Raw genomic sequence first — 27,458 nt, 5'->3', positions numbered from 1 at the left:
GGGACATGTGCCGTAAACTGAATAACTGAAACGTCAATATATAGTGGCTCAATTGGTTTAATTAAAGGCTTGGGCATTGCGATTTGCGTTGCAGGTAGCGTCCACCTCTTCAGTCATCAACACGAACAGGGCGCGCACGATATGCTTCACGCGACTGCCAAAAAAAAAAAACATTTTGCTCAATAAATAAATTATTTTGTGAGCGTATATAGAAACAGCCGCGAAACTCCGGCCATGCAATGCCCAACGCTTAGTCTCATAATCCGCTCTTTGTTTCTGTATTTTTCTGCTTTTCTTTTAGGAAGCGCACGAGTCATACGGTCACACGGCACAGCATGTTTGTTAAGAAAGAAGCGCTGCCCAATGTCTTCGCACTGACGTCCCTGCGGCGACGGAGTTCGTGCAGGGACATTGGATCCCCCTTGGAAGCTCAGCAGGCGGAGCCAATCTGCAAAGGGGTAAGGGGCTCTCGAGTGGAGATTACTGTCGTTTATAGGGTGGTCCATATTTCGCATTTCCACGTAGGTTTCCCAGCCTCGGTAGCAGAGCTTTGGCAGTGGTAAGGGGGGGGGGGAGGGGGGGCAGGTGGGGGGCGGTCACTGATGGAAGTGAGCTCAGAAAAAAATTTTTTTTACTGCGCTTTCTGAAAAATTAGATCTCGTGGCAATTGTCTCCTGCTCTTTCTTTAGACAACATCTAAGAGTTGCCGGTTTTAGAGCAAACTTTCCGTCAGGGCGCGGAAAGCACATATTATTATTATTATTTGTTTTGAACGCATATACACATATACACAGGTATTAGGAAAGGGAAAGCGAGGAGCAGGCTGGCAACTGCCACCGGAAGGGGCACAACGCCTGCCTACTCTTCTGAAGGGAGGTGACAGCAACACAGAAATAGAAGATAGGAAGGAGGGGAGCAAATATTTGTTAGCAGAATAAAGTGAGGAAAGCAAACTAAAGCTACTAATTGACGAGGTTCTCCGCCAGGCCTCAGGATGTGGAGAGTATGAGATTTCAACACCTAAATTGCAGTTGTCTGTCCGGGCCGTAACCTTACACTCGAACTGTTCGTAAGGGAATATTCCAGCCAATCGTGGTGTCGGACATATTATTCGCGAATGCCGACCGGACAATAGTAAACGCCTCTCATGAACGTAAAGATTTGAGGATGTGTGTGCCACCTTAACGTGTATACGCCTTGGGATAACTGGACCGAGCTGAACTCTCTCTCTCTCTCTCTCTCTCTCTCTCTCTCTCTCTCTCTCTCACGCACACTAACGCACACACGCATGCACGCGTGCGTCTGGAGCCAAGAAAGCCCCGCAACTGCAAACTGCAAGGTGCGAGTAGGGGCGCACACAGGAAAGCGTTTAGAATCAGTATGTTTGGCGGATAGCGGACGCAACATACGCAATGTTAACGCCTACCCTGCGTGCCTCCAGGACGAAGACAGCGAAAGCTCCTCGCACGCGACAAGCGGCCTGGGAAGCCAGCTGGACTTGGCCGTCGAACCGAGGAGGGGCAAGTGGGCGAGCAAGGCGGACTTCATTTTCAGCTGCATCAGCTACGCCGTAGGTCTGGGCAATGTCTGGCGCTTCCCATACCTCTGCTACGAGAACGGAGGCGGTGAGAATGTTTGTGCCGCTCAGTTTGTGTCTCTGCCAGATTGCAACTGCTCAATTGCGATCACGCCGCTTCGCACGTGTGAACAGCGAGCTTTACGCCTACTGTTCACAAGACAGTAACACGCGCACAAAAAAAAAAGGGGGGGGGGGGAGGGGGCTTCTCGCGGGAGAGATGGCTGGTCGGTTGAAAGCCGTATGCGTGCACGTCGCGATATAGATGAACGAATAATGAAAATAAACACAAATATACGAATTGCATTTACTTGTATAGCATGTAATTAATTGATTCCATAGAGCTTCGCTTCCAATGGAGTACGATGTGTGTGTTCGATCTGCATATTCTTTTTCAGCCAGATAACTTTACCAGATTATTCGATACTGTCTGCTTAAAAGCAAGCGTTATCTCGTGAGTTTATACCTAAATTTGTGACAGCGTGGAAATTATATTTCACGGCTTCAACGGAACCAATATTACAAACATTGATGCCGGTTTTTGCATATACAAGAGAAAAAAGATTTGCCGATTGTGTGTGGAAAATCTTTTACCTAGGTCTTCAATTTTCCCAGTGGGAACAACTGTCACAACACTGTCAGATGCATAAATTAGGCAGCCTGAACCAGACAAAATTGATATGGCATAATATAATTTACATTTATTGGAAACTGAACCACTATATCATGAATGCGACGTTTGAGAAGTCACGTAATCGACCTTATAAACCAAAGCATTGTATTTGTTCACTTTAGACCTTCTGATATACATGTGGACTTCGCGGAATAGTGATGCAGGAATGTGAAGGTTGAAAAGTGTCTGCTTGAATTTTTTTGTGTAATTAGCATCCTTTTAAAACTTCCACTCAGTTTTCGATATGTCTGTTCGTGCCTATCTAACCACTTTCACTACAATCGCCTCAATACGAGAAAATGTACTTTGAAATCCATGACGTCACACTGACGTACCGACACCAAAGTTTAGGCGTGGAATTAAATGTAATGTTGCCCTTTATTTACTGTTACTTTAATTAAACTCGTATTGTGAATAAGGAATGTCCGCGCAAAGGCTAAAAAAAAAATAACACGAGTTGTCAGCGCACGGCGAAAACAATCATAATCCTTGCTATCAACGCACGGAGCGTAGTAAACAAATTTGGTAAACTTGAAAATTTTATTTTGACGTACCAACCTCATGTATTAGTATTAGCAGAATCATGGTTGTATCTTGAGTGCTGGATTCTGGAGTTGTCCCTTCATAATACAGGCTGTTTCGTAGAGGTAGAGGATCAACCGGAGGAGTGGTAGCAACAGCAATTAAAACAAACTGAAAATGCTCAGTGTTAGATAGTAGTGGTGCAAGATCACATACTTTGATAAGTGCATAACCTTGTGAGGGGGGGGGGGGGTATACAGAAACCCCAAACGCTCCACCTGAATATCTTGAAGTCATGTACGACTACCTTTCAAAGCACATAAACTCAAGGTCAAAAATTATTGGCTCGGGCGATTTCAATTCGCCAGGAATAAATTGGACTAACCTTTCACATGATGGCTGGGAAGTACGAAGTTCGGAATCACTACTGTACACCACGTTCAGTTTTTCATTAATTTGTAAGCAATACACGTCACGCATGCACTGTGTGCATCGAAAACGGCATTTCAAATTACAGAGAACTCGTCTTATCCTGTCCCGTATCTATGACTCGCCGCCGCCGCCGCCGCCGCCGCCGCCGCCGCCGCCGCCTCCGATGACAACGACGACGACGACGACGACGACGACGACGACAACAACAACAACAACAACAACAACAACAACAACAACAACAACAACAACAACAACAACAACAACAACAACAACAACAACAACAACAACAACAACAACGAGAACTCGTCTTATCCTGTCCCGTATCTATGACTCGCCGCCGCCGCCGCCGCCAACCACAACAACAACAACAACAACAACAACAACAACAACAAACGACGACGACGACAACAAAAACAACGCCCACCTACGTAAAACTATGCGCGCGTTGACGATTGTGCCGTGTTCAGCTTCTTGGAGTCTGAACTTTCCGGCGTTCAATCAAATGAAAGACGTGAGCGAACTCTGGCCACGCTTTAAGAAGATCGTTTCTTTTTGCGAAGGCAATTTCATTCCACAAAGAAGAAAGCGTATCAAGCGAGAATACCCGTGGGTAACTGGAGAAACAATCCAGGTGAAGAAGATAAGACAGAGAGGTCGACCTGACCTTGTGCGCTATAGCCTGCTACTCTGCAATGGGGAAGAGGGAAGGGTAGTGAAAGTAATGGGATGGGTGAAATAAAAAAGAAAACGACGACGGAAAAAAGGAAAGAACGTCGACACCGATAACTATATCGTTACTTTGCAGCAGAAGATCGCACAAGCTAAACTGCGTTACCTCGTCAGTACATACCTTGGTTCATGGCACACAAACCTAGAACATTCTGGCGATACTTGTGTGATGAACGGAAAGCCATTTCACAAACAAAAAATTCAGATCGAGTTATCAAGGAACCGGAAGCTATTGCTAGGGAGCCTAACTCCTTTCGCCAATGTGTCTTCACAAAATCCGCCTCTAGTACGCCTCGCTAGTGTTGAGAGTGCCCATCTCAGAATTGACCATAAACGATTAGGGTATCTTTTTCTCTTCTGGAAAGACTAGATCTAAAGAAAATCCCTTGGCCCCGACAACATTATTAACTCATTTCTAAACCGATATGTCGTAAGGGTATCTAAATGCATGCACAAAATATTCACACCTCTCGTGAAACAGCGATGTTACCAGACGATTGCGCAGTGCAAAGATAATCCCTATCCACAAATAATGTTTGAAACTAGAATTAAATGACTGTTGCCGCATGTCACAAACAAGTGCTTGTTGTAAGCTAATGGAGCACATAATTTTTAAGGCCATAATACCGCACTTAAAAATTAACGAAATGCTTTATAGTCAGCAACACATATTTAGATCAGGCCTTTCAACTATAACTCAACTCACTGGCCTGACGAAATAGTCAGTGCAATTAACGGTGTAAGTCAAATAGACGCAATGTTCTTAGATTTCTCCAAGCGTTTGACGTTGTCTCGTATCAAAATTTAATTACACAGCTCTCAGCGTACAGTGCTGACAGTAATCTCATGGACCTCCAGTTTTCTAACAAACCGAATACAAAGTGTGGCCGTAGATAAACGTGTTTCGCAACCACTTGAAGCTCACTCCCGAGTTCCGCAAGAGTCGGTTCTTGGTTCTATCTTATTTGTTATGTGTATCCATTATCTCCGGTTCCATGTTGAAGGACACGTCAAACTGCGGCTTTTTGCCGACGACTGTGTATACAGTATATACAGTAGCACGTAAGCTAGGAAATCAAATTCAACTTAACCATTCCATACAATCAATCTGCTCGTGGTGTGATACATAAGATATTAGACTAAATGCGTCAATAACCAAACGGATCACATTTGCTAATAAGAAAAAAGCCACCTCAATGTTACATATACGCTTGGAAACACCGCAATCGACAAATGAAATCAGGTATAATACTCGGGCCTTAGCCTCACGTCCAACCCTGACAACCTAATATTTCCTCCATAATTCTGAGCGCCGAGGGCAAACTACCTTTCTTAAGACGTTACTTGCGTAAAGGTTTGCCACATGTCGAATTAAATGCCTACAAAATACTCACAAGGACATCAATAGAGCATGCTGACTTAATCTGGACTCCCTATCAAAAACATGTAATCAATAAAGTAGAGCGCATACAAATTAGTGGTCAGATTCATACACTTTGATTATTCAAGACAGTACAGTGTCTCAAATCTAATAACGAAGGCAAATTTAGAACTACTTCCACAGCGAAGAGCAATTTCAAAGCTAAAATTCATTTACGTTCTGTATCATGGCCAATTCAAAATTCCACAAACACGTTATTTATTTGACCCTTTCTTGCACTCATCAAGAACTAAGCACGGTAAAACAATTCGGCAACCTTCAAACCGCGTTAACACATACAAATACTCACTATTTCGCTTGGCGATCTCTTATGGAAACCGCTTACCTAACAGTGTTGTGTGTTTGTTGTAATACCGTGAAATATTTTGTTACCCTAGTTCAAACCATTCATTTCTGTTCATGATTGCCTTTTTTTTTTCACCTCTTTAACACTCTTGCAAGGACCGCGTGGGCCTGCAGTATGTACAAATAAAAAAATATATATACTGTCACGAGGAAGAAGGGAATAGGAAGGAAAAGAGAGGGCGCTAACTTCGAACTGTTTTATTCGGACAGCTAAGTCGAAAGAATACAACCGAGCGCATGCGCGCAGAGGTCACGTTAAACAGAGTTACAGCAACGTGAGGAGCAGTTATGACTAGTTACTAAGAAGATAAGCAGATATGTCCCTGATACAGTTGACGACTGTTTTCTTAATACGAAAAGCGTCCAGCAACTCCCGCCAGCGTGTCACTACTTCTGACCAGTATACCTTTATCTCACGAAACTGTGGCTCGTATTGTGAACTTAACGAGAACAGACTTTCTAAAAGTTCAATTAAATAAATTACGGAGGTCTTGCGTGCCAAAACCACGATCTGATTATGAGGTACCCCGTATACGGCGTGCCTCGTAATCATTAATTTTGACCACGTGGCGTTCTCTAACGTGCACCTAAATCTAAGTACACGGCTGGCGTTCTTGCAATTGGCACCCATCGAAATGTGGCCGCTGTGGCCAGGATTGGATCCCACGACCTCGCGTGCTTAGCAACGCAACGCCGAAGCCGCTAAGCAACCATGGCGGGTTGTTTTGAAAAGTCTGAAGGGATTTATTGTTTCTTCTTTAGCGTCAACTTAAGAGAACCGCGAGCGGTACTTACCAGGTTGTTGCATGTTTTTGCGCAGGCGCATTCCTCGTGCCGTACTTCATCTGCCTTCTCACGACGGCGGTTCCCATGTTCTACTTGGAGGTGGCCGTGGGCCAGTACCTGAGCAAGGGCGGCATCGGTGTTTGGGCCCTAGCACCGATGTTCAAAGGTATACGCTGCGTCAGCCTAGTAGTGTTTTTGTAAATTACCTGTGCAGTAAATCAGTGTACCTTTCGCGGTTGCAGAGACGAAGCAGGGCAATGATGTAGCATATTTCATTTAGTACATAAACATTCAGATGCTATAGAGTGCCAGTTTTGAGATATCGGTCTCCGAAACTTAGAGAAATAGATAGGCGTCCCAGTTCTGCACATGTTGTATTTATTATCCCTGTTTGACTGGCGTTGGAGTGAGTACTTCTGGTTATTGTTGTTTTGCCATTTACTTTGCGGACTTCACTGTTTTGTATCCTTTTGTAGACTTCTGTGCGAGCTTTCGGTTTGTATAATACCTGTAATTGTTCTATATAATGTGGCGCCATGCGAACGTTGCTCTTTTTCTTCATTTGTTTCTTACTACAAGAGCTCCCTTACGAAGCTTTGCGGCGATGATGGCTACAAGATGGCACCACAGTAGCGCCATCATACGGAAACAAACAAAAACAAATATGGAAACAAAGCACTGCATGAGTGGAGGTCTGTGTGCCAGGGTCGCTGTGAATCGCGCACACGCGTCACCCACGCGCTGCCTCTCGCGATCACCGGATTAGCGAGGCAGTCGCGCCTCACTTCGCTCCGTTCGCAACGCGCCGCAAGAGACAGACTGTCCGCACCAACCAATATATCGCGAAATGAAAAGACGTATAGAGCTACGCTCAAATTTCGCGTTAGGGATTATCGTTATCGTCGGTGAAGTTTCTAACCTTTTTTTTTAGTCATAACTCCAATTTGAGACGCAGACACCTAGATTTAGTCAGCTAGCCGTAAACACTCAGAGCGTGCGTTATTTTACTGATAGTGCCACCTGCCGAGTATGCGCTAATTCTCACGCGCGGGGGCTGGAGGTCGCGTAATAGGCGTACTCTCAAGTATCGAAGACGCGGTGAAGTGGTGAAGCGAGAGACAGAGGGAAGCGTTCGCTCCCCGCTGCCGGCGCTCTTCATCACGCCAGTGTTGTGATAGTGAGTGCTCACAGGCATTGAGTGCGGTTAGTTCACGTTTTTCTGTGCGCGTGTGACATCGTGCTTGTTCGTTTGCTTGTTCATTTAGTAAGAGAATGTTTACTGTGCTTTATATGACCAATGAAACTGCGAAGTTCATGTAGTCGATGAAACTGCCACTGTTTTTTTCGTTTATTCATAGGCCTCACGTGCTCCAGAATGAACATTTCATGATGAGAGTCCAGATATCAATAAGGGAAGAACAGAAACGACCTATACAATGATGCACATACAAACAGGAAGGTAAAATAGTTACGTAGAGTATTTTCTAAAGAGGAACAGAAATTATAGACTTTTATTAAGGTAAAACCATTCAGTAGGAAGCAAGGTGATGCAGTTGAGTTGGTTACATAATTAAACAAAAAATAGTTATATACTTATATATACCACAAATAGAATCTGTCGAACGCTTGCCTTTGTTAATTAAGGCACAAGCCAAATACTCCACTGCTTTCTTGTATGAATGTTGCAGTATCTTCAATGTGAGCGATATTATCGGTAAGACCATTATAAAGTTTAATGGCACGTGGCAAGGTAGATTAGTTAAACACATTGTTCCGGTCGGAGACACGCTAGAAGCTCAGATGATTGCGCAGGCGCCTACGAACGAGTAGCGATGTATAGACGGGTGCTCACTTCGAATTATTTTATGTGGCAGACGTCCCAACAGAAAGATATACCAACAAGCCATGTCGTATTCATCGCAGGCATCGGCATCGCATCATTTGTGGTCTTGGTGCTGAGCAACGTCTACTACATGGTGATCGTGGCGTGGATTCTCTTCTATTTGATCTCTTCATTCGCCACCGTGCTCCCCTGGAAGCACTGCGGCAACCATTGGAACACCGACAAGTGCTGGGAGCACAATGATACCCACCCGACACCGCCGCACAACGGATCCGTTACGCCCATCGTAGAGTTCTGGGAGTGAGTAGGTTTACCGCGTCAACACTGATCAGCTAGAAAATTACTCTGCGTTGTCTTATCCAGACGTTCGCACCAGCTGAATGCCTTCACATCCGAAGCCCCATAGCGACAAAGGCGCGCCAAACCAATCTTCCAGTTGTTTAAGTTTCTAATGCGTGCGTGCGTGTGAGAGAGAGAGAGAGAGAGAGAGAGAGAGAGAGAGAGAGGCTATCCATTCGTACGTCCGTCAGCCGAATGCTTATGCGCTCTACACAACAACGATCGCGACTGTACGCAAACACCTCGCAATCTCGACTGAGTAACGATGGTCCATAAACTGCATCGGTTTACGATGAAACATCTCTCCATGTCAATGCGAATAGCCTTCTTGGCATGGTCAGACCAGTTTTCTTTCCGGCTATCTATAGCTATCTAACCGAAAACCAACTTGAGTCACTCGTATGTGCCACCGGGTATATTCCACTCTTTGTAATGCTCATCAAAACATAAGACATATCATCACTAATCACACACCCATGATATAATAGAGTGTTAACAAAATGCACAAGGTGTAAAAAGTGTACATTGAACAATAAAGTGGCATTTAGTGTACAAGAAATTAATGTTTACCTTTAAAGAATGATATATTCATATTTGGACAGTCATACTGAACGAGCTCTGCTCGAATTTATTTCTTTTCTCTCTTTTTTTCTCCTGTTATGTATGTCGCATGTGGTGCTCTCAGAAACCATGTGCTTGGGATCACATCCGGGCTGCACGAGGTTGGGAACGTGCGTCTGGAATTAGCCATGTATTTGCTCCTCGCTTGGGCCGCGGTGTACCTCGTCATTTGGAGGGGCCTTCATCAAAGCGGCAAGGTGAACCAATAGAACTTGTAATATAAGTGCCACACGCACCAATTATATTCTCACTTTTGAGACCGCACTAGAACACCGGTGTAATTGACGGGCCTCACCGCCACTGAGGAAGAAAGCCTGCTTCGCAGAGGATGTCACTTCTCAGTTAGGGAAAACGTTCTCTTCCCACTTGAGCCAGCATAACAGTACAATGGCAGCAGTCTCCCACATAAGCCAGCTTCTGTACACTGCGGCTCTTCGGCAGCACTGACAGTAAGGTCTGCCCAGCGCGAAACGGTGAAACAACTTTTTACCTCGAGCACTTGAACATTGTGGCCCCAGCAGCCAAGATGCGTCAGATGTTCGCAGGGACGGCAAGTGTCCCTGCCATGCAGGACACTTAACCTTTGGACTCCTTTAATTTTGTATTTAGTCTGCGTCTAAGGGATCCGACGTGGCCGCCTCCGTGAAGGCAAATGTGTCTAAAGTGCAGAGAAGTTGGACTCTCGTGTAAACAATAAGTCTTAAGAGCCTCACCGCACATTTCGTGGTCAGTATTGTCAATTGCTGAGAGTTGTCTTTCGGCGAAATTTTTGGTGAGGATAATGGTGAGTCGTGAAAAGGTAACTCTTCATATCATTGCAGGGATTCTTGAAAAACACTGTCAGATGCGAAGTTGGCTTTTCTTCCGTCCTGGGACAGAACTTGCGCGGTCTTTCTTTTAACTAATAAATGGTATAGCTTCGATGAAATGGTGCCACAGTATAGGATGTCGCTGAGATCTTCTGCGAGGGTAATAAAGCGGTGTTACCCATTCCCCTTCCATTTCAGGTCTTTTTCAAAAATCCCAAGCTCCCGCTTTTGAAAAAAGCCAGCGTTCTCGTATGAAACAGCTTAAGTCAGTGTTAAGTATACTTTCTCCTATAATGTCCTTCGGTGACCCTTTCCATTAGTACAGGGTAGCCAACCGGACATTCATTCCCCGGCCTTATTTTGTATCGTCCCATTTAATCTTCCATCCGTTTCTGCCCTTCGTCGAGGATGGACAGTTGGCGTGGCGGGCGATGAGGAAAGAAGAACCGAAAATATAATGGACTGTTGCAGAACGCATACCCTGGTTACCTACCTGCTTTTAACCCGCAAGGTAGCGGTTGCAACGGGATCTGTCGCTTGCCGCTTTTCTACTCTGCCCGAATTAAATTAAAATGAAAGCTTTGTGCCCCGAAATTAAGTGCGCTGAAGTAAATAATTTACCACGATATCAATGCGCCTCTTGAAAATTAACTTTACGTCAAAGATTGGCACCCTTGCTTTAGATTTGATGTCGCGCACTTGCAGTAGTGCAAGAGTACGCTCGCGGTCATGCGGTCCCGCTCTGATAGGGTTGCTCCCAGAAAGCTGTAGGCACCTGCGGATTTCTAACGGCGCACGTACCTTGTGCCATTGGGTATCTTGCACATACATACATACATACATACATACATACATACATACATACATACATACATACATACATACATACATACATACATACATACATACATACATACATACATACATACATACATACACACACACATACACACATACACACATACACACATACACACATACATACATACATACATACATACATACATACATACATACATACATACATACATACATACATACATACATACATACATACATACATACATACATACATACATACATGCATGCATGCATGCATGCATACCCATGGATACAAACGTCGCAAGAGCCAATTACCATTCGCTGCAGAACACTTATATGACCCATAGCAACCATTTTCTACCCAAACAAGCATGCTCAGCATTACGTACATGTCCACTGGAGTTGAGTTTGCTCAATTTTTAATCTGTTATTGCTTCCTCTTTCTTTCACACTTGCTTATGTATCTATTCCCCATCTATTTCGTCTTAAAGCAAGTAGTCAGTGAGATTTTTGTCTTTGGTGACCTGTATCTGCCTTTCTCCGGACATAATTTCTCTATTTATCTTACAGATTGTCTGGGTGTCGGCATTGTTTCCCTACGTTTGCCTGTTTATTCTACTCGTCAGAGGCGTCACACTGAGCGGAGCGACCGACGGTCTCTTGTTTTACGTAAAGCCAGATTGGAGTCAACTGCTGAAACCGAAGGTGAGCACGTCTCTTTGACTGACCTGAAGCCAAGCTGACAGCTTAGGAGAACGCTGCAGGCGTGCTGGCGAGGGTTGTGAACGCGTATGTTGACTCGCTTTGCGAGCGACCTCGCCAAGAATGCTGCCTTTTTATTGTATCTTTTTCTTTTTTCGCAGCAATAGTCCTGTCTAAGAAATATCAGAATCTCAGCCAAGGAAGCGAGCGAGTAGCAGCAGCTTCGTTCGAAAAACGTGCGCTTTCTGAGATAGTTCAAAAGACTCCACATCTCGAAGTGTTTTTTTTTAATTTACTTTTTTTCACGAGGGCCGTCAGAACGTCCCTATACGTAGGGACGAGCGCAAGCTTCTCGGAGGCGTAGTTCATTGTGTTCTCTGCCCGCTAATTATTCGAGCAACGTGAACGTCGCAAGAGTCATTGACATCGCAGGGGTGGGGTGGCGGGGGGGGGGGAGCATTGGTTCGATAGAAATACTTTGAATAGCTCTTTACTCGTTACATTCACAGACTCTTGTCGGACTGCTGCAGTTCCATATGCAGTGTAAAACCCAGGGTACACCGTCTCAGTTTCGTTATTAGTTCCGTAAGGAGGGTGCACGAGAGCTGCGAAAAAATTAGGGGAACCGGCAGCGCCCTCTTGTTGTGAAATCGCTGGGCGCGGCCATATTTAATCTGGAATGCCAGAATGTTAATACCAACAGATTTCTAAAAGGATGATGCCAGTCACGTGAACGGCAGCCTGGCGCGGCACGATCTGCCCTCACCTGCAGACCAACCTAGTCGGCACTTCGATATATCGATTATTGCTGGTTCCACTGACAGCACACGTCGTCTGCCAACATTTATCGTGCCTTGTTTTCAGGTATGGATTGCTGCCGGCACTCAGGTGTTCTACAGCTACGGAGTAGGTTTCGGCTCCCTGATGACTTTAGGAAGCTACAATGAGTTTCACCAAAATTTCTTCAGGTTAGCATCCGCAGAAGCTTTCTTCTTTACCTTTTCAGTCATACAACCTTATAACGTCCGAGGTGCCATTTTCTGTTTTCCCCAGGAACATTTTGTTTTCGCCCACGTCTACATTGTAAATCAAATTACACCTATAAGTGTGACTGTATGCGTCCACATTTCGTGCCTTTAGACCCATCGGAATTGGTGTTTCGCATGGAAAAAAATGCTTATCGATAGTGGAATTACCAATATTAAAATCTTAGCAACGTCGGATACTTATGGGTGTAGTCATAAAATACAATGTGTACAATGTAAACAACGATCATTAACGCTCATGGAGTAATACACCTCAGATACGGCTGACCTCTCCGCCTATTCAGTAAATAATCAATCTAATCCTCTGGCAATATTTGCTGTTAAATTACCGACGGCTGCTGCATCGGGTGTACTTTATTACAAGTAAATTAGAACCGAACCATTATATAAAAAATTTTCCCATGTATGTTCGAAACCTATGTGCAAACTACTTTACAATTTTTCAGTTCGACAAGGCCGCCTCTCTTGTTGGCTAACTGGACGAAAAATTTTGCCTCCGTTTGTGCCTGCGTGTCTACGTGTCTCTAAAAAAACGAAATTATTAAACTAGATATTTTTCATTACTTTTTAGGGATAAAAACCGCACTAGATCTGTAGCTGTACCGTAAACAATGTCATGACTTGCTGCTGCAATCTCTGAATTCTAATGTCTATACTTAGTGCAAACAGCTAGAGTTTTAGAAACGGGACCCCCGACTGATAACACTTTCCTTTTTTTTCACCCATGTGCACAGAGATTCAGCGGTTGTTTGTATCGTCAACCCGATGACGAGCATTCTCTCCGGGACGGTTATATTCTCCGTGCTTGGCCACATGGCTTTTCTAGCTGGCAAAACTGTAGGGGAAGTCGTGAAGTCTGGTAAGAGCCTCATATTTATTAACCACTTCGAGCTGGCTTGTATATGAACTGGAACTCAGCGAGCCGTTCCTCTGGCCGTCTAATAAAAGAGGATTAGAGCACAAAAAAGTGATTAAAATATTATTAACAGTCTTAAATATTCCAATCTTATTTTTCGTTTCCTGACCACAGGCCATCGTATGAAATTATAAAGGTACTTCGTAGAGAAAAGCAAATCGTGTCGATTTAGCGGCAAATGCCAGAGAAATGCGTTGCACCTGTCTGAAGTCCCGAATATCCATGATTTAAACCGTATTCACCAGATTGCAATGTGTTGTTCAGGAGCTCATTCGACAAACGTCACGCCTCATCGAGGAGTGAAGTGCAACTGACAGTGGAATATATATATATATTTGGTTCACACACCTGCACATTAAAAAAAATTTTGACACTCCTAATGCAAATGCTAACGCATTAAAAACAACGACACTGATTCGAAGGCCAGAAAAAAAGGACACCATCATATGCGACAAACATAAGACCAAATCATATTAAATTCATTTCACATATTGTGATCTAGGAGGGGTGGTATGGCTTAATACCCGAAGTGACTTTTAATGGAAGCGCCGAGGACGACGACGAAACAGAACAACATTGTTAATGAAATGCATCTGTCATGTCTTGATTGATTTGTGATCAAAGTGGTAGAACAAAGAATGCCACTGTAGCCAATATTTTGACATGGGTACTTGGTATCTTCAATGTAGCAACTGCCTTGGCAGCAGTTAGCAGCGTTCATGTATGCTAGCTCACTCTCCCCCACCCTCAATGAGGGAGGAGGTGAATAAGCTGGCGTGCGGAGTAGAGTGAGGAAAGTTAAAATGTAAAGCAAGTTAACGCGGTTGGTGGTGGGGAGCAAAAAAAAAAAAAGAGCAGTTGAGTTGCTGCTCTGAGGACCCTTATCTGAGGACCCTTATCTTATCTCTGAGGACTTGCTCTGCTGCCCTTATCGAAGCGTTCACTAATTATTTCAAGCCTCGATCTTCTCAAGGCTGCACAGAGCGTACTCTATAACGCTAAGTTTTCTATTGACCGACAAAAACAAGGGGAACAAAGGTGCTCGACCTTCTAATAATAATAATAATATTTGGGGTTTTACGTGCCAAAACCACTTTCTGATTATGAGACACGCCGTAGTGGAGGACTCCGGAAATTTTGACCACCTGGGGTTCTTTAACGTGCACCTAAATCTAAGCACACGGGTGTTTTCGCATTTCGCCCCCATCGAAATGCGGCCACCGTGGCCGGGATTCGATCCCGCGACCTCGTGCTCAGCAGCCCAACACCATAGCCACTGAGCAACCACGGCGGGTACTCGACCTTCTGTCGGCAAGAGCCATATGAGGAAAGAGAGGGAGAGAGAGAGAGATTTATTACGAGCGAAAAGCTGAGAGGTCGGCCTGAAATATCATGTTGTAGCCTGCTACTCAGCGTTGAGTAGCAAGGAAGTGGTGCAAAATAAGAGAAAGTGAAGGCGATGATGAGATGACGAGGAAAGGCTTGATAAAAAGAAAACGTTAAAAATTAACCGGTAACAACTATATGAAGCGCACAGACAATGAAGCTACGGAGGGCTTGGGGTAAGTTAACTGCTACATTTAACTGAAATACACTTCCTTAAAAGGAAATGGACGTGGACGAAAACACAACTTGCCGTGGGTGGGAGCCAAACGCGCACTCTCCACGTCTCCCCCTCCCCCCCCCCCCCCCCTTATTGCATTTCATAAAGAAAATAATGTTTCAACTTCGTCTAGTTACTGCTAAATTGCGTTTTCTGCGCTTGTTTCCGCACGAAAGGCAACACAAAGTATAAGGGCAGACAATTGCGCTGTCTTGCTTATGCAGATTTCTGCGATCACTGGGTTGACTCTTTTGCTGTGCGTTAGCCCTCGAGCACGCACCGATGTATACTTTTGGTCGTCATGTCATTCCTATCTCTAGGAAAACAATAATTCCCTGCTGATACTGTGCAATCGTATATAGTCAGTATGTTCCCACGGTGTACATTGAACATGTTTGTTCTTGATTGCACTAGTTTTTCACTGTATATTTGCGCCAACTTGCTCATCCGTTAGCGTCAATATTAGACTGTGCTGTACACGAAGAGATTTTCATTTCAGCAATCTCTTTCATACGAAATGACAAATGTGCGGGCAACGCAATGTTATTTCTTGATGTGTGCGGCCTGAAATTGCCCATATAGTCTTGCTTCTCGCTGCAAATCTTCAGGACCAGGCCTTGCCTTCCTGGTGTATCCCGAAGTCGTCACTCGAATGCCGGCCTCGACGATCTGGTCTATACTCTTCTTCGTCATGCTGCTCTTCCTGGGAATAAACAGCCAGGTACCGCGCCCAGCGCATTTCTGCTAAATATGAATGCGTGCACTTCTTTCTTTATAGCGTTGTATATACAATGCGCTTGTAGCACATTGTTGACTTCTAGCATAGTTGGTTGGTAATAGTTGATGTCTGTAATAGTTGTAATAGTTAATTTGTTTTTATAAAAAGAAAGTAACATAAAGAGAATGCACAAGAACAATTTTTCAGTACACTTAAGCACTTCCGGCACACAGCAAGTGTCGTCTGCTTGTGTTACAACGTGCTCCGTCTTTGACGAGAACTCCGCAGTCAGTGTCGGTCTGTCGTTTCGCGAGCGCTATGATTCGACTTTGTTGCGCTGTAAACTGCAAACGTAGCGACTGGCAATATGTCAAGCTGCGACATCGTGTCCTTCTGCAAGCCAGTAGATGAGCGGACTGGCTGCAGCGCATTGGATAGCCGCTATCCAATCGGCGCCAGGATTTGCGCGATTGCGGCCGTCACTTTACACCGGAAGATTACTAACGCAGTAGCGTTTCGCGAGTCCGGTATTAGGGTAAACTTAAGCGCAAGGGGACAGGGCCTGGCCGTGACCCCTTGCCTGTCGTTTCAGGCGATGAACAGAAGCGACAACGTGAATGGTCTGCACGGTGCAGCCACGTGGGGGCATAGAGTTCAACCACACACAGTAGAGCAACAAAATGTATTCTTCTTTGCTGCTGGTGTAAATTTTTCGCAGGAGTGTAATCGTTAACACGTTGTTTTTGTATATGTTTAAAATGTTTTACTCTTGTTGGAGCAACATTAGCTCTTTCTTTGGCAGGTTAAGCTCTGCGCCAACGGGTGGCTGGACCGTGGAGACCGATCAGGCAGCTCACGTATACGTCTACGCTAAAGTTCCTTCATCAGCTTTAGTTTATGTCTTCACCGTTCCGTCGAAACGTTCTGGTAGTGTGTGATTACCGGAATACCAGACACGTTCGGCGCTACGAAAGTATGCTCGCAACGCACGCTGCTTCGATAGCTCGCACATTGGAAAGGGGTTGATGGCCAAGCTGCTAGGGGAGGCGTTTCGCGCGGGCGGGAGCGGGCTCCAAAATAACCGGAAGTGGACGATGTGACGTCGCATCGTGACGCAGAACCTGTGAAGGCGGAGCTTAGCCGCGACCGCTCGGCGAACAAGTTGAGGAGGAAAAGCATGGCTAGGGACACGGTGTAAGAAGTATACAGTATATTCGTACTCCGTGGCTAGGGAGGAGGGTAACTTGTAATCGCTTGTAGCTCCATTAATACGTAACGCTTCACTTAAATTGTGGTGCAAATGTTCTACTTAAGCTGTACCCTACGCGTCTACAAAATTTGCCCGAACCGTTTCAGGGGCCCTTTAAGCAGCAGGAGCTTGATGTGGGCGAGTTGGTCTAACATACTTGAAGACGCGGACTAAAAGAAGAACGTGCACGACGGTAGCGATAAAAGAAGAACATGTAAGACAGACAGGCGCTGTAGCGCCTTGTCTGTCATACATGTTCTTCTCTTAGTCCGCGTCTTTGTAGCGTTTCTTTTTTTTCAAGTATGAGAGAACAAACGGGGATAGCAGATATACTAGTTGACATTAGGAGGAAGCATGGCGGAGTTGGGAAGGTCCTGTAGGGCAGACTGCAGAGGGTCTAAGAGAGAGAGAGAGAGAGAGAGAGAGAGCAAATGATAAATGAAAGGCAGGGAGGTTAACCAGGATTGAGCCATAGAGATTGAGCCCGGTTGGCTGCCCTACATTGCGGAAAGGGAAAAGGGGTTACAAAGTGGATGCTGAAAGAAGCAATACACGGGAAGGCAGAGGAATACCTTATTTTAAAAAATAAGGAATTTTGCAGGCATAAGATGGGGTCAGCTGTCATAAGACCGGGTAATTAGAGATCGCTGGGAGAGGCCTTCTTCCTGTGGTGGACATAAATAGGCTGGTGATGATCATTATGATTATTATGAGGATGATGACTGACCCTCCTCCCTTTCCTATTCTTGCGTTCCCTCGTTCTCTCTGTCTGTGCGTAGCAGGAATCCCTGCAACACTGCGCAAAAGTGAATCGATGTGAGTCCATGTTGCCCATGTAAAATACTCAAAACACGCACCGTCCTCTGTGTATTTGACTTTGATGTGACCTAGGAAGCCTTGTTAGACAAACCTCCGAGTTCCTCTGCTTTTACTGAGGGACCGAGTGTGTGTTTTTACTCTTGCTTTTGCAGTTTTGTCCATCCGAAGCGATTGTCGCCGGACTGATCGATCAATGGCCGCGGCTCGTAACACGGCGGAGGCTCATCACTTTCTGTTTGGTCGTGCTCCAGTTCCTACTTGGTCTTCCGATGACCACGCAGGCAAGTGTCCGTTGTCGGATTGGTGCTCTGATGAAGAGCGCTTATCTTTCTTTCTTGTCTTTCGAGGCTGTAAATGTAGCGTTTCTTTTACTGGGAACACTAGAAATTGTGCAGAAATCGACGATGCCATGATTGTCAGTCTAATGTAACTAACTAACTAACTAACTAACTAACTAACTAACTAACTAACTAACTAACTAACTAACTAACTAACTAACTAACTAACTAACTAACTAACTAACTAACTAACTAACTAACTAACTAACTAACTAACTAACTAACTAACTAACGAACGAACGAACGAACAAGAAATCCAGTGAACGAACGAACATTTCTCTTGCCGAGTGCTTCACAAAGCTAACGGGCAGCGCTCCCCCTTCCTCCCCTCCCTCCCGCGGTTCGGTTGCACGAGAGCTCTCGCCTTTTCTCGCGGTGCCTTTGTATCGCAAGTCCGACCGCCGACCGCCACCATGGCAACCAAGAAAACGGGTGAAAGAGGCAAAGTCAAGGAAGAGGAAAGAGGCTTTAAAATTTGGTGACTGCATTGATGAGCTGATTAAATCTACCACATTCTCTCCACATCTTTATCAATGCACCTTCATATGTCTCAACTAAAATTGACCATAAAGAAAAGATAGAGGTTATGCCCTGTTTAATCAAATCTCGCAGTGAGTCTTTTATCTCCAGAACATCATTCGACTGGAACCATCTTCCCGTGTAAACAGTTCATAACCAACCATCATTTCTTTCGTTCCGTTCTAGCCAACACAGTATACTGATGAAATTACTTCTTTACATAATATTGTTACAGAATTGCGATAGTTATCATTGTAGAGTAAGAGCGAATTAAACCTAAATTCCCTACATAATGCCCTCGGCCCGAAGGGCATTAATTAACACAATGAAAAAAAATATACATGGCGGAAAGTGCATGACAAACAGGTCATATCAACGCCTGTGGAAAAGTAAACGGTCTAAGGCAAAGATCATAGCTTATAAAAGGAACCGAAAACTCCTCAGTTTATACTTGGAGCTTATAACATTTATCGATGCCCACGCATGTTGTGGTACTCGCGAGCGGGTGTTTCTCCGGGAGGACATGAGTGCGTTCGGGATTCGCGCCACGTGCACCTGAAGAAATGCTTTGCATTGACTTAGATAATCATTGAGGATGGTTTCTGCCATAATTTGTTGACCGTTTATCATTGCAGGGCGGAATGTACATCTTCCAGTTAATGGACAGCTACGCTGTCAGCGGCATCACACTGCTGTTCATAGTGTTCTTTCAAGCAGTAGCGCTTGCTTGGGTCTACGGTAAGCCACTGTTTAGAGCAATACGCAGCATTTTAGCTTCACAAGTATTGATTGTACCTGCTAGCTGGTCGGCACTTGTCGGGCCAAGACACACACACATAGAGAAGGTCGAGGCCTACCTATCAGAAACAAGAACGTACAGGAACTTTTCTTGCTGACAGTCTTATGTGGCAACGAAGAAAAATGTACCAAGGCAAAGTGCACGCAAGGAAGAGCGCTTCTCAAGAAAAAAAAAAAGTTTCACATTTTTATTAGCTTAAGCTGGGGGAACAGAAAACGTACACATCTCATTTAATAATAATATAATATTTGGGGTTTTACGTGCCAAAACCACTTTCTGATTATGAGGCACGCCGTAGTGGAGGACTCCGGAAATTTTGACCACCTGGGGTTCATTAACGTGCACCTAAATCTAAGCACACGGGTGTTTTCGCATTTCGCCCCCATCGAAATGCGGCCGCCGTGGCCGGGATTCGATCCCGCGACCTCGTGCTCAGCAGCCCAACACCATAGCCACTGAGCAACCACGGCGGGTACACCTCATTTATAATAGCAAAATAAGACAAAATACTGCATTAAGCATTTAATTTGGCGTATCATTCTTAATTTGACGTTTCGGCAAAAAAACTGACGCACGTGTAAGGTACGCTGAGTCATGATCTATTCCAGGAAACCAAAAGCGCCGTCAAACTCTGCTGAAATACATGGCGCCGTAACACATGTGCAGAAGCTGGGTCACTGTAGCATTACCTTCATTGGCCCAGAAAGTTATGTGCGAGTACGTATGCGGCCCAAGGTCGCAGGGTCCTGTCAGTTCACAAGTATAAACTTGCTTGTAAGTTTTATGCTGTGCTCTGCTTACTACAAATGTAAATAGGCGACATCCACCCATTACTCCATCAAAGCTTTACAGAGCTGTAAAAAGAATCCGCTTCAACCTGTAGCTATAGCGAAGGTGCTCGAAGAAATTTCCCGTTATGCAAATCAGCACACGTTCAAGTTACCTTGTCTATAAATGAGTGCTTGAAATCACAGTTGAATAGGCGCACGCGGAAGCTCCAACTTTATTGACGCGGTGTAGTAAAGGTTGAGAATAATAAATACCACCAGAAATTATGAATAGATTATTTAACAATTGGGCAAACTCGTGTCCAAAAAGCACAATAAACATTCAACTGACTGCTATATCAGCTTGCGTGGTCGTTCGGTCGACGACTTCTTATTGAAGCTAATATCGACCAGCCACAATTTAAACGACGCAAAAAAAAAAAGCTTCCGATAAGCCTCGTGAAGCTTGGAGAAGGGTCGCGAAGGCACTGGAAGCGTCCCATTGAAGACATATTCAGACTGAGTGATAACAACACAAGTTCGAGAACACACCGGACGTATCTATGCGCGCAGGCAACGGGACAACTCGCGCTTAATTTCGAGCGCCAAACGAAAGGACAGCGTGTCAGTGGTGATAAGAAAATAAAGTAAAGCAAACACCTCACTCGGCCTTGATTTCACCACCATCACCACATACCACTGATTTAGAAACACACGCTGATCACGTAAGCGATGTTTCACTATGTTTTTTTTTCGTGTTATACAGGCCTCGCGAAAGCAATGCTCTGACAGTGACCGAGTCTGTTCATGCAGGGACAAGAAACATATCCGATAACATCAAGGAAATGATCGGTCGCCGACCAATCCTGCTGCTCCGTTTGGGATGGACGCTGTTCATACCGGCTATGTGTGTGGTAGGTGACGAGTGATTCCACTTTCGCGGATCAATTCAATAACCACTGCGCACTCAAAGATGCGCGAACTATCTGCCTAAGTTTTGAACTCTGAGAGCAGATTAGATAGATAGATAGATAGATAGATAGATAGATAGATAGATAGATAGATAGATAGATAGATAGATAGATAGATAGATAGATAGATAGATAGATAGATAGATAGATAGATAGACGGATAGATAGATAGATAGATAGATAGATAGATAGATAGATAGATAGATAGATAGATAGATAGATAGATAGATAGATAGATAGATAGATAGATAGATAGATAGATAGATAGATAGATAGATAGATAGATAGATAGATAGATAGATAGATAGATAGATATATAGATAGATAGATAGATAGATAGATAGATAGATTCTTTACTGATATTTGGATTAAAAGCCCTTCTTGGTGGGCTAGTTGGTAGCTGTTCATTATAAAATATAAACACGCCAAATGAACGGACACACACAAAGGAAGAGAACAGGACAGGGCGTCCTGTCCTGTTCTCTTGTGTGTGCTCGTTTATTTGGCGTCTTTATATTTTATAATGATATTTGGAGGTTGGGCGAACCACAGGCCAAGCATCCTACATCAGATTATCAGGATGATCGATGCAAAAAGAAGTAGAAAGAAAGCAAAACAATAAGGACGATAAGAATCGTGGACATATAAGACAATACGCCGCGCGCTACAACGGCGCGGAAATTTCCTATAACATGCACTGGACGTCGGAATTGCCTCGAGGCCGCGCTACAGCACCGCTCCCTCCATTGGTGGTTGTCGACATGGAGGAAGAAAACAGATGTGAGGGAGCATCGTGCGACGCGACTGAAGCCGTGTGTGTCGTCCGAACACGTGACCAGAGATACAGGCTAATCAGCCGAGCAGCTGCCGGCCGAGCGCACATCGATAGAAATCTACCCATAGAACAAACAACCAACTACCAGGAACCAAACCTCTCGGCAAATCTTGATTCTTGCTCCGTGATCTCGACGCAAGACGTCACGCGCTGGGCCGACACTGAGCAATGCACTGAGCAAGGTGACTGGCGTCACGGGGCGTTCGCTTGCCAAGTCTGGCTGCATGACGTAATGTTCTCTCCTGTCTTTTCCTTCCTGCGTGGTTGCCGTGATAAAAGGTAATAATTAAGAAAGACAGCGCCGATGACTTCGCTGTCTCTTTATGAGGTTGGTGGAAGAGCTGGCGGAGGTGTGCCGCGCCGGTCGGCCTTCTTCCAATGACTCAATGACGTGGCCGTTGCCACGCGCTCGTGGCTTGGTCGCAGCGCCTGTCGTAAAGAGGAGTCTTTGTTCAAAATTTTCGTTAACCAACCAACCCAACAGCAAATTCTCCTCATGCCTTTTGGCGGTTTAGCTCGTGGCCTCCGAGATCGGGTGACGCGCAGTCGAGCGCGCGCCGCCAGATACCGGAGGCCTTGTTTAGCTTGCACGCATGTCCGACACACGGCTGGCTCCGCCGCCGGGCGACCACGCCTCGTAGCAGACTACGCGACGCCGTCTTTCGCGGTGTTTTTTCTTGACGTGTTTCTGAGCGCGCTCGCCATTTATTGGTACCACAGCGAGACCCTGAAATCACGTCGGGATCCCTTTACAAGTGAACATTTGACGCTGCTTACGTGCTCTGACATAACGAACTGGTGCGAAACAAATTTTTTTTTTTTCGTGCTGAAACAACCTATACCTCAATAGTCTGCTTTGTCGCTTCGTGATGCGTTTGCTGATTTTTTATATTTAATTTTGTAGTTTGGCCTTCTCGCAAACGCTGACGGTTAGTAAATGAACTAACCACTGGGGCGCTAAGTCATGAACTGCAACGCCTTATTAATTACGGAGGTAAAGGACGACTGATCATTCAATCAATAAAATTTAGGCACGAGTCGTAGCTGAACTTTCAACTTTTTACGTTCACTGGTCACACTGAAGTGTGACCAAACTCACCAGCAAAACATATATTAATTTATCTATCACAGCGCACAATTAATAAATACAGATATAATGTGAGCGCTGATATGGCCCAGCCCGCAAATAAATTGTGCTATTATTTCGCCTTCAGTATGTCACACACGTCACAAAACAGTGACTATGTCAACTGCAATGCACGAAAATCTAAGTAGCGCTAAATAAAAAACAAAAAGCGGAAGCATTGCGACTTGCATGTATAGCCACATAGGCGTAGACAACAATCACTTTGCAACTCCGCTCATATGTGGTACAATTGTCTGGGCTTAGGCAGTCCAAACAAAAAGCAAAGTAAATGACAAGATATTGTTCTGAATAAACAGAGTATCACAATGAACCAATCGTGCAGGGTGATTAACAATACACATATACGGAAGCGGAACTACCACGTGGAATTTCTTTAGCACCCAATAACCACTGCGCCTACCGTTTTGATGTTAAATTATACATTTTGTCGGCAAATCGTTTCAACTGGTCATATACAGATGTCCAAAACCCAGAGCAGTCACCAAAGCAAGAAAGGTTCGTGACTTAAGTGCACGTTAATCAATCACAGGTAAACGACATCATTACAGAGCGCTCTATATAGTGACGTCTCTCATATTCCAAGAGTTCCTTAGTGATGTCAGACATCATCAGTCAGACAGTAAGGCAGTTAGCGGGTTAATCCACCTTAGCGGAATATAAATCAGCAGCTGCTCTGTAGTACGGATGACAGTAAGAAGGTCAAAGCCAGGAACCAGAAACAGAAAACTATTTTCTAGAACAGGTGAAGTGCTAAATTCTTTGCACTTGGAAGTGTGGCTCAATGGCTGTGACGTTCAACTGCTGAGTAACATGCGCTTACCTGTTGTCTTTGAGGAACCGAAAGAACCTGGCGGTACTGCTTTGCTCTGGAGTTAAGATGGCTAAGACATCATGCAGCTACGCAGGCAATGCGATGGCCCGAATTCGGCATCTCGTCATCTCCTCTGATGCAACGTTCCCTGCGTCTTCCGCTCACAGACGCCAACCTTTCCAGTTTCAACGTTCACCCATATCTGTGCTTTGCAGCGACTAGGCCCCACGCCAATCCACGACACCGACGTTACTGGCGATCAAGCGCGGCGAGCAGACGAGCGGAGATAAGCGATAAGGGCCACGAAATACGACAACCACTGTCCGACATGTCCGCGACGTTATGCGCCGCGAATTCAAACGCCCTCCACCCCCTCCCACAAGAAAGAAAAGATGCATGGGAAAGGGAACATATGATTGTTTCTTTAGCTATGAATTCAGTTTTGCGTTAATATTTTTCAAATATCAAATATAAACAATTCACGTGTATACTCCATTTATCCCTTTGATCACGCCGGCAACCAACACAAATGTGCTATTATCTGAAACTGAATCGTTCTGCTTGCTGCGCTATACTGTTGTACAAAAAAGAAAAAAGCACAGACACACATGTGCGCAACTGTGCACATTGTGTCCTGGGCACATGTGTGCCTGTGTTTTTTGTCCTTTGCATAAAAGTATAGCGCAGCAAAGGGAACGATGCCACACCAACTAGTCCCAGTCGAAGCTTTATTGAACTGAAACTGAAACTAGAGCAACTAGACCTCGCTTTTTCACATTTGGCGTACACATGCACAAAACGCTGTCAGGGCGAACGCAGATATGCAAGCCGGACGATTCCTACGGGTACTATAACACGTCCTTTAGAAATCAATGGCGTCACATTTAATTTTTGTTGCTGGAAAACTATGCGAAGAGACTGATTTTTTTCTTCTTGCATGTCGCTCAAACTGCATTCTCGTATAGCCACGCACGAGAACGGGCCTTACAAACTCTGATTACCTGAGTGATGTAGCTGCACCTTCACCCTGCTTGCAGGCCATATTCCTGTTCTCTGTGATCAAGTACCAACCGCTGGTGTACGCTAAGACATATGCGTACCCGTGGTGGGCCGATATGCTGGGCTGGTTCATGTCCCTGGCCTCCATCATTATGATTCCTGCATACATTGTCTACTTCCTCGCAACCACACCCGGCTCGCTACGACAGGTAAGGCCAGCACTGCAGCGTCAGCAAATATTTATCGATGGACTTTGCTTCAAAGTGGCGTACATACCGGGTGTTTCTACGAACACTTTAAAAGTAATATTTAAAAATAGCCATATTGAAACAAAAGGACGGTTCCTTCGGAGACGTACCGTCAGTGGCGGCAACCACGGGGTGACGGGTGCCACGGGGTAATTAATTGCTAGTTAACAAAAACCAATTAATTATCTTTAAATATTTCATTTTGAGTGGGCTCATCGTAAATGGGAATTTGAGGCTTGCTCTCCGTACAAGGCGTGTCAACATTATGGATACGGAAAAACGCGATTACCCGCGGCACTGTAGCACGACTAATTTCGGCTATCAGAGCGCTAAACCGAATCTGGGAGGCTGCAGCGAGCGCAAAGCCACGCCCCTCGAGGCGACGTTCTGCTTACGTCACCCAGCAGCTAGCGGCCAGCGCGCTGCGAGAGCGAGGAGCACGGAGCCGCTGCGCGCTGCCCGCTTCCTCCTGTCTCATTAATTAGCTTTTTTAATTGATAACCTTAGGTGACATGTAGTAATTGCGCAATCGAAGTAAGCCGGCATACACAATACATTGTGGTTTGCCGCGCAAGCATTTGTCCACCTCGCGGAGACTTGGAATTGCACTCTCTGCCTCGGAATATTACTGCTTACAATTTGTCAGTAAAATGAAAACAAGCTGTGTAGTTGTTGCACACGAAGGTACACGCCCACCCAGATACAGACTACAGTTGCCCAGTTACAAAATAGATGCACCTTTCGCAATTTTGTGCTTCCCATGTTGAGGCACATTCTGTGGTGACATGCTGGTTGCATTGATGTTCATGAAAAGTTCTATCGAATGACTTGCAGTACCTGCAGATTCGTTTCTTTCTTTCTTTCCTTCTTTCTTTCTATCTTTTCTGTGTTTTAGTTTTTCGATGACAGCGTTTTCTTTGGCAATTCAAGATTGATTTGGGATTCGTGTGGTCTGGGCTTCTGGCCACTTTTGTTCCGTAAATTAGACAATTTGAGGCCTTCTAGTGTACATATAGGACAGCGAAAAAGGCACCAACCTTACGAATTGTAAGATGTTTTTGATACGCATGGCGAAAAGCAGTCTAATAATCTATTCTGGTCTTTCGCTGTTTGAAACTGTGGGGTCACCGCGATCATTCTTTCTCGCTCATTTTCCTTTTCCTTCTTTTCTTTCTTTCTTTTTTTTTACCTTTCCCCAGAGAATCCGGGCTGGCTTATCTCCCCAGCTGGTGGAACGTAACCTGTCGGAGAAAGAGAAGTTTTCATTCAGTAACGCAGCCATTCGAACGTGATCGATCGCGACCAATTTCGTCCAAATCATCGAAATCATCACGCGCCTGTTTCGACGTCACCACTCACAGCGCTTCACCCGTTCATCACCTCCGCAAACTACGTCAGCCACATCCTTCTGTGCATTCGCGGTTGTATACGTGTGTGACATTAACGTGCACGGACTCGAAGACTACCGGTACGTAATGCATATATCTTAGTCGCAAACGGCGACGCAAGGCATTCACACCTGTTCATGTTTTCGCGCCTTTGAAAGCGATGACTGCCGTCCTTGTTCCGTTTGCTCGTTATTTTGAAGTATACGAAAATATAAATGTAAAAACAGTAAGCGGTTGAAGAACGGATTATTATAGCGATTAAGGCTAGCAATTGTTTGCCATGGGCAATTTCCCTCGAACGTTCATAAGAACTATAGTCATATCGTGAACTATTCGAGAAAACCTTTATTTAAATTACCATAAGTGATCTCCTTCTCTTTCTTTTAATCGCATTGGCATGCTGGAACAAATGAACAGGTGTGACGCACGTATTTATTTTGGTTGATTATATTGCGTTGAACACCGACGCCTGGGAGAATTTGTTGAAAGCGCTTTTTGTTCTTGTACCGTTGTTTCGTATAACTTCCACATAGTCCACGGCGATTGCTAAGTTGTATCCGATCCTGCTGGGTGCCGATAAAGCCCTACAAATTGTATTAATAAACCAGCCAAGTCTTCCGTGTTCGCTGTAGTCACATACAATCA

At 44.9% G+C, this 27,458-nt stretch overlaps 1 protein-coding gene and 1 long non-coding RNA gene across 2 annotated transcripts in view; one reads left to right on the top strand and one right to left on the bottom strand.

Annotated features, from left to right (window-relative positions):
• Nucleotides 1-24,371, bottom strand: part of LOC139060123 (uncharacterized) — a 72,480-nt gene extending 48,109 nt beyond the window's left edge. The window contains exon 1 of the long non-coding RNA XR_011514615.1: nt 24,188-24,371. This is a non-coding gene — a long non-coding RNA (uncharacterized lncRNA). The remainder of the gene's footprint in view (nt 1-24,187) is intronic.
• Nucleotides 292-26,870, top strand: LOC135909304 (sodium- and chloride-dependent GABA transporter 1-like). Its single transcript, XM_065441243.2, has 14 exons — nt 292-458; nt 1,442-1,625; nt 6,539-6,670; nt 8,428-8,647; nt 9,372-9,504; nt 11,509-11,643; nt 12,505-12,608; nt 13,421-13,545; nt 15,814-15,926; nt 18,144-18,272; nt 19,484-19,586; nt 21,228-21,328; nt 25,216-25,386; nt 26,625-26,870. Exons 1-14 carry the CDS (start codon nt 336-338, stop codon nt 26,715-26,717), a joined length of 1,866 nt encoding a protein of 621 aa, XP_065297315.2. The 5' UTR covers nt 292-335; the 3' UTR covers nt 26,718-26,870.
• Nucleotides 26,871-27,458: the final 588 nt, after the last annotated feature.

Source organism: Dermacentor albipictus, chromosome 5 (assembly GCF_038994185.2).
Source record: "Dermacentor albipictus isolate Rhodes 1998 colony chromosome 5, USDA_Dalb.pri_finalv2, whole genome shotgun sequence".
In the NCBI taxonomy this organism is placed as follows: Eukaryota; Metazoa; Arthropoda; class Arachnida; order Ixodida; family Ixodidae; genus Dermacentor; species Dermacentor albipictus.
This window is presented reverse-complemented; position numbering and strand designations above follow the sequence as displayed.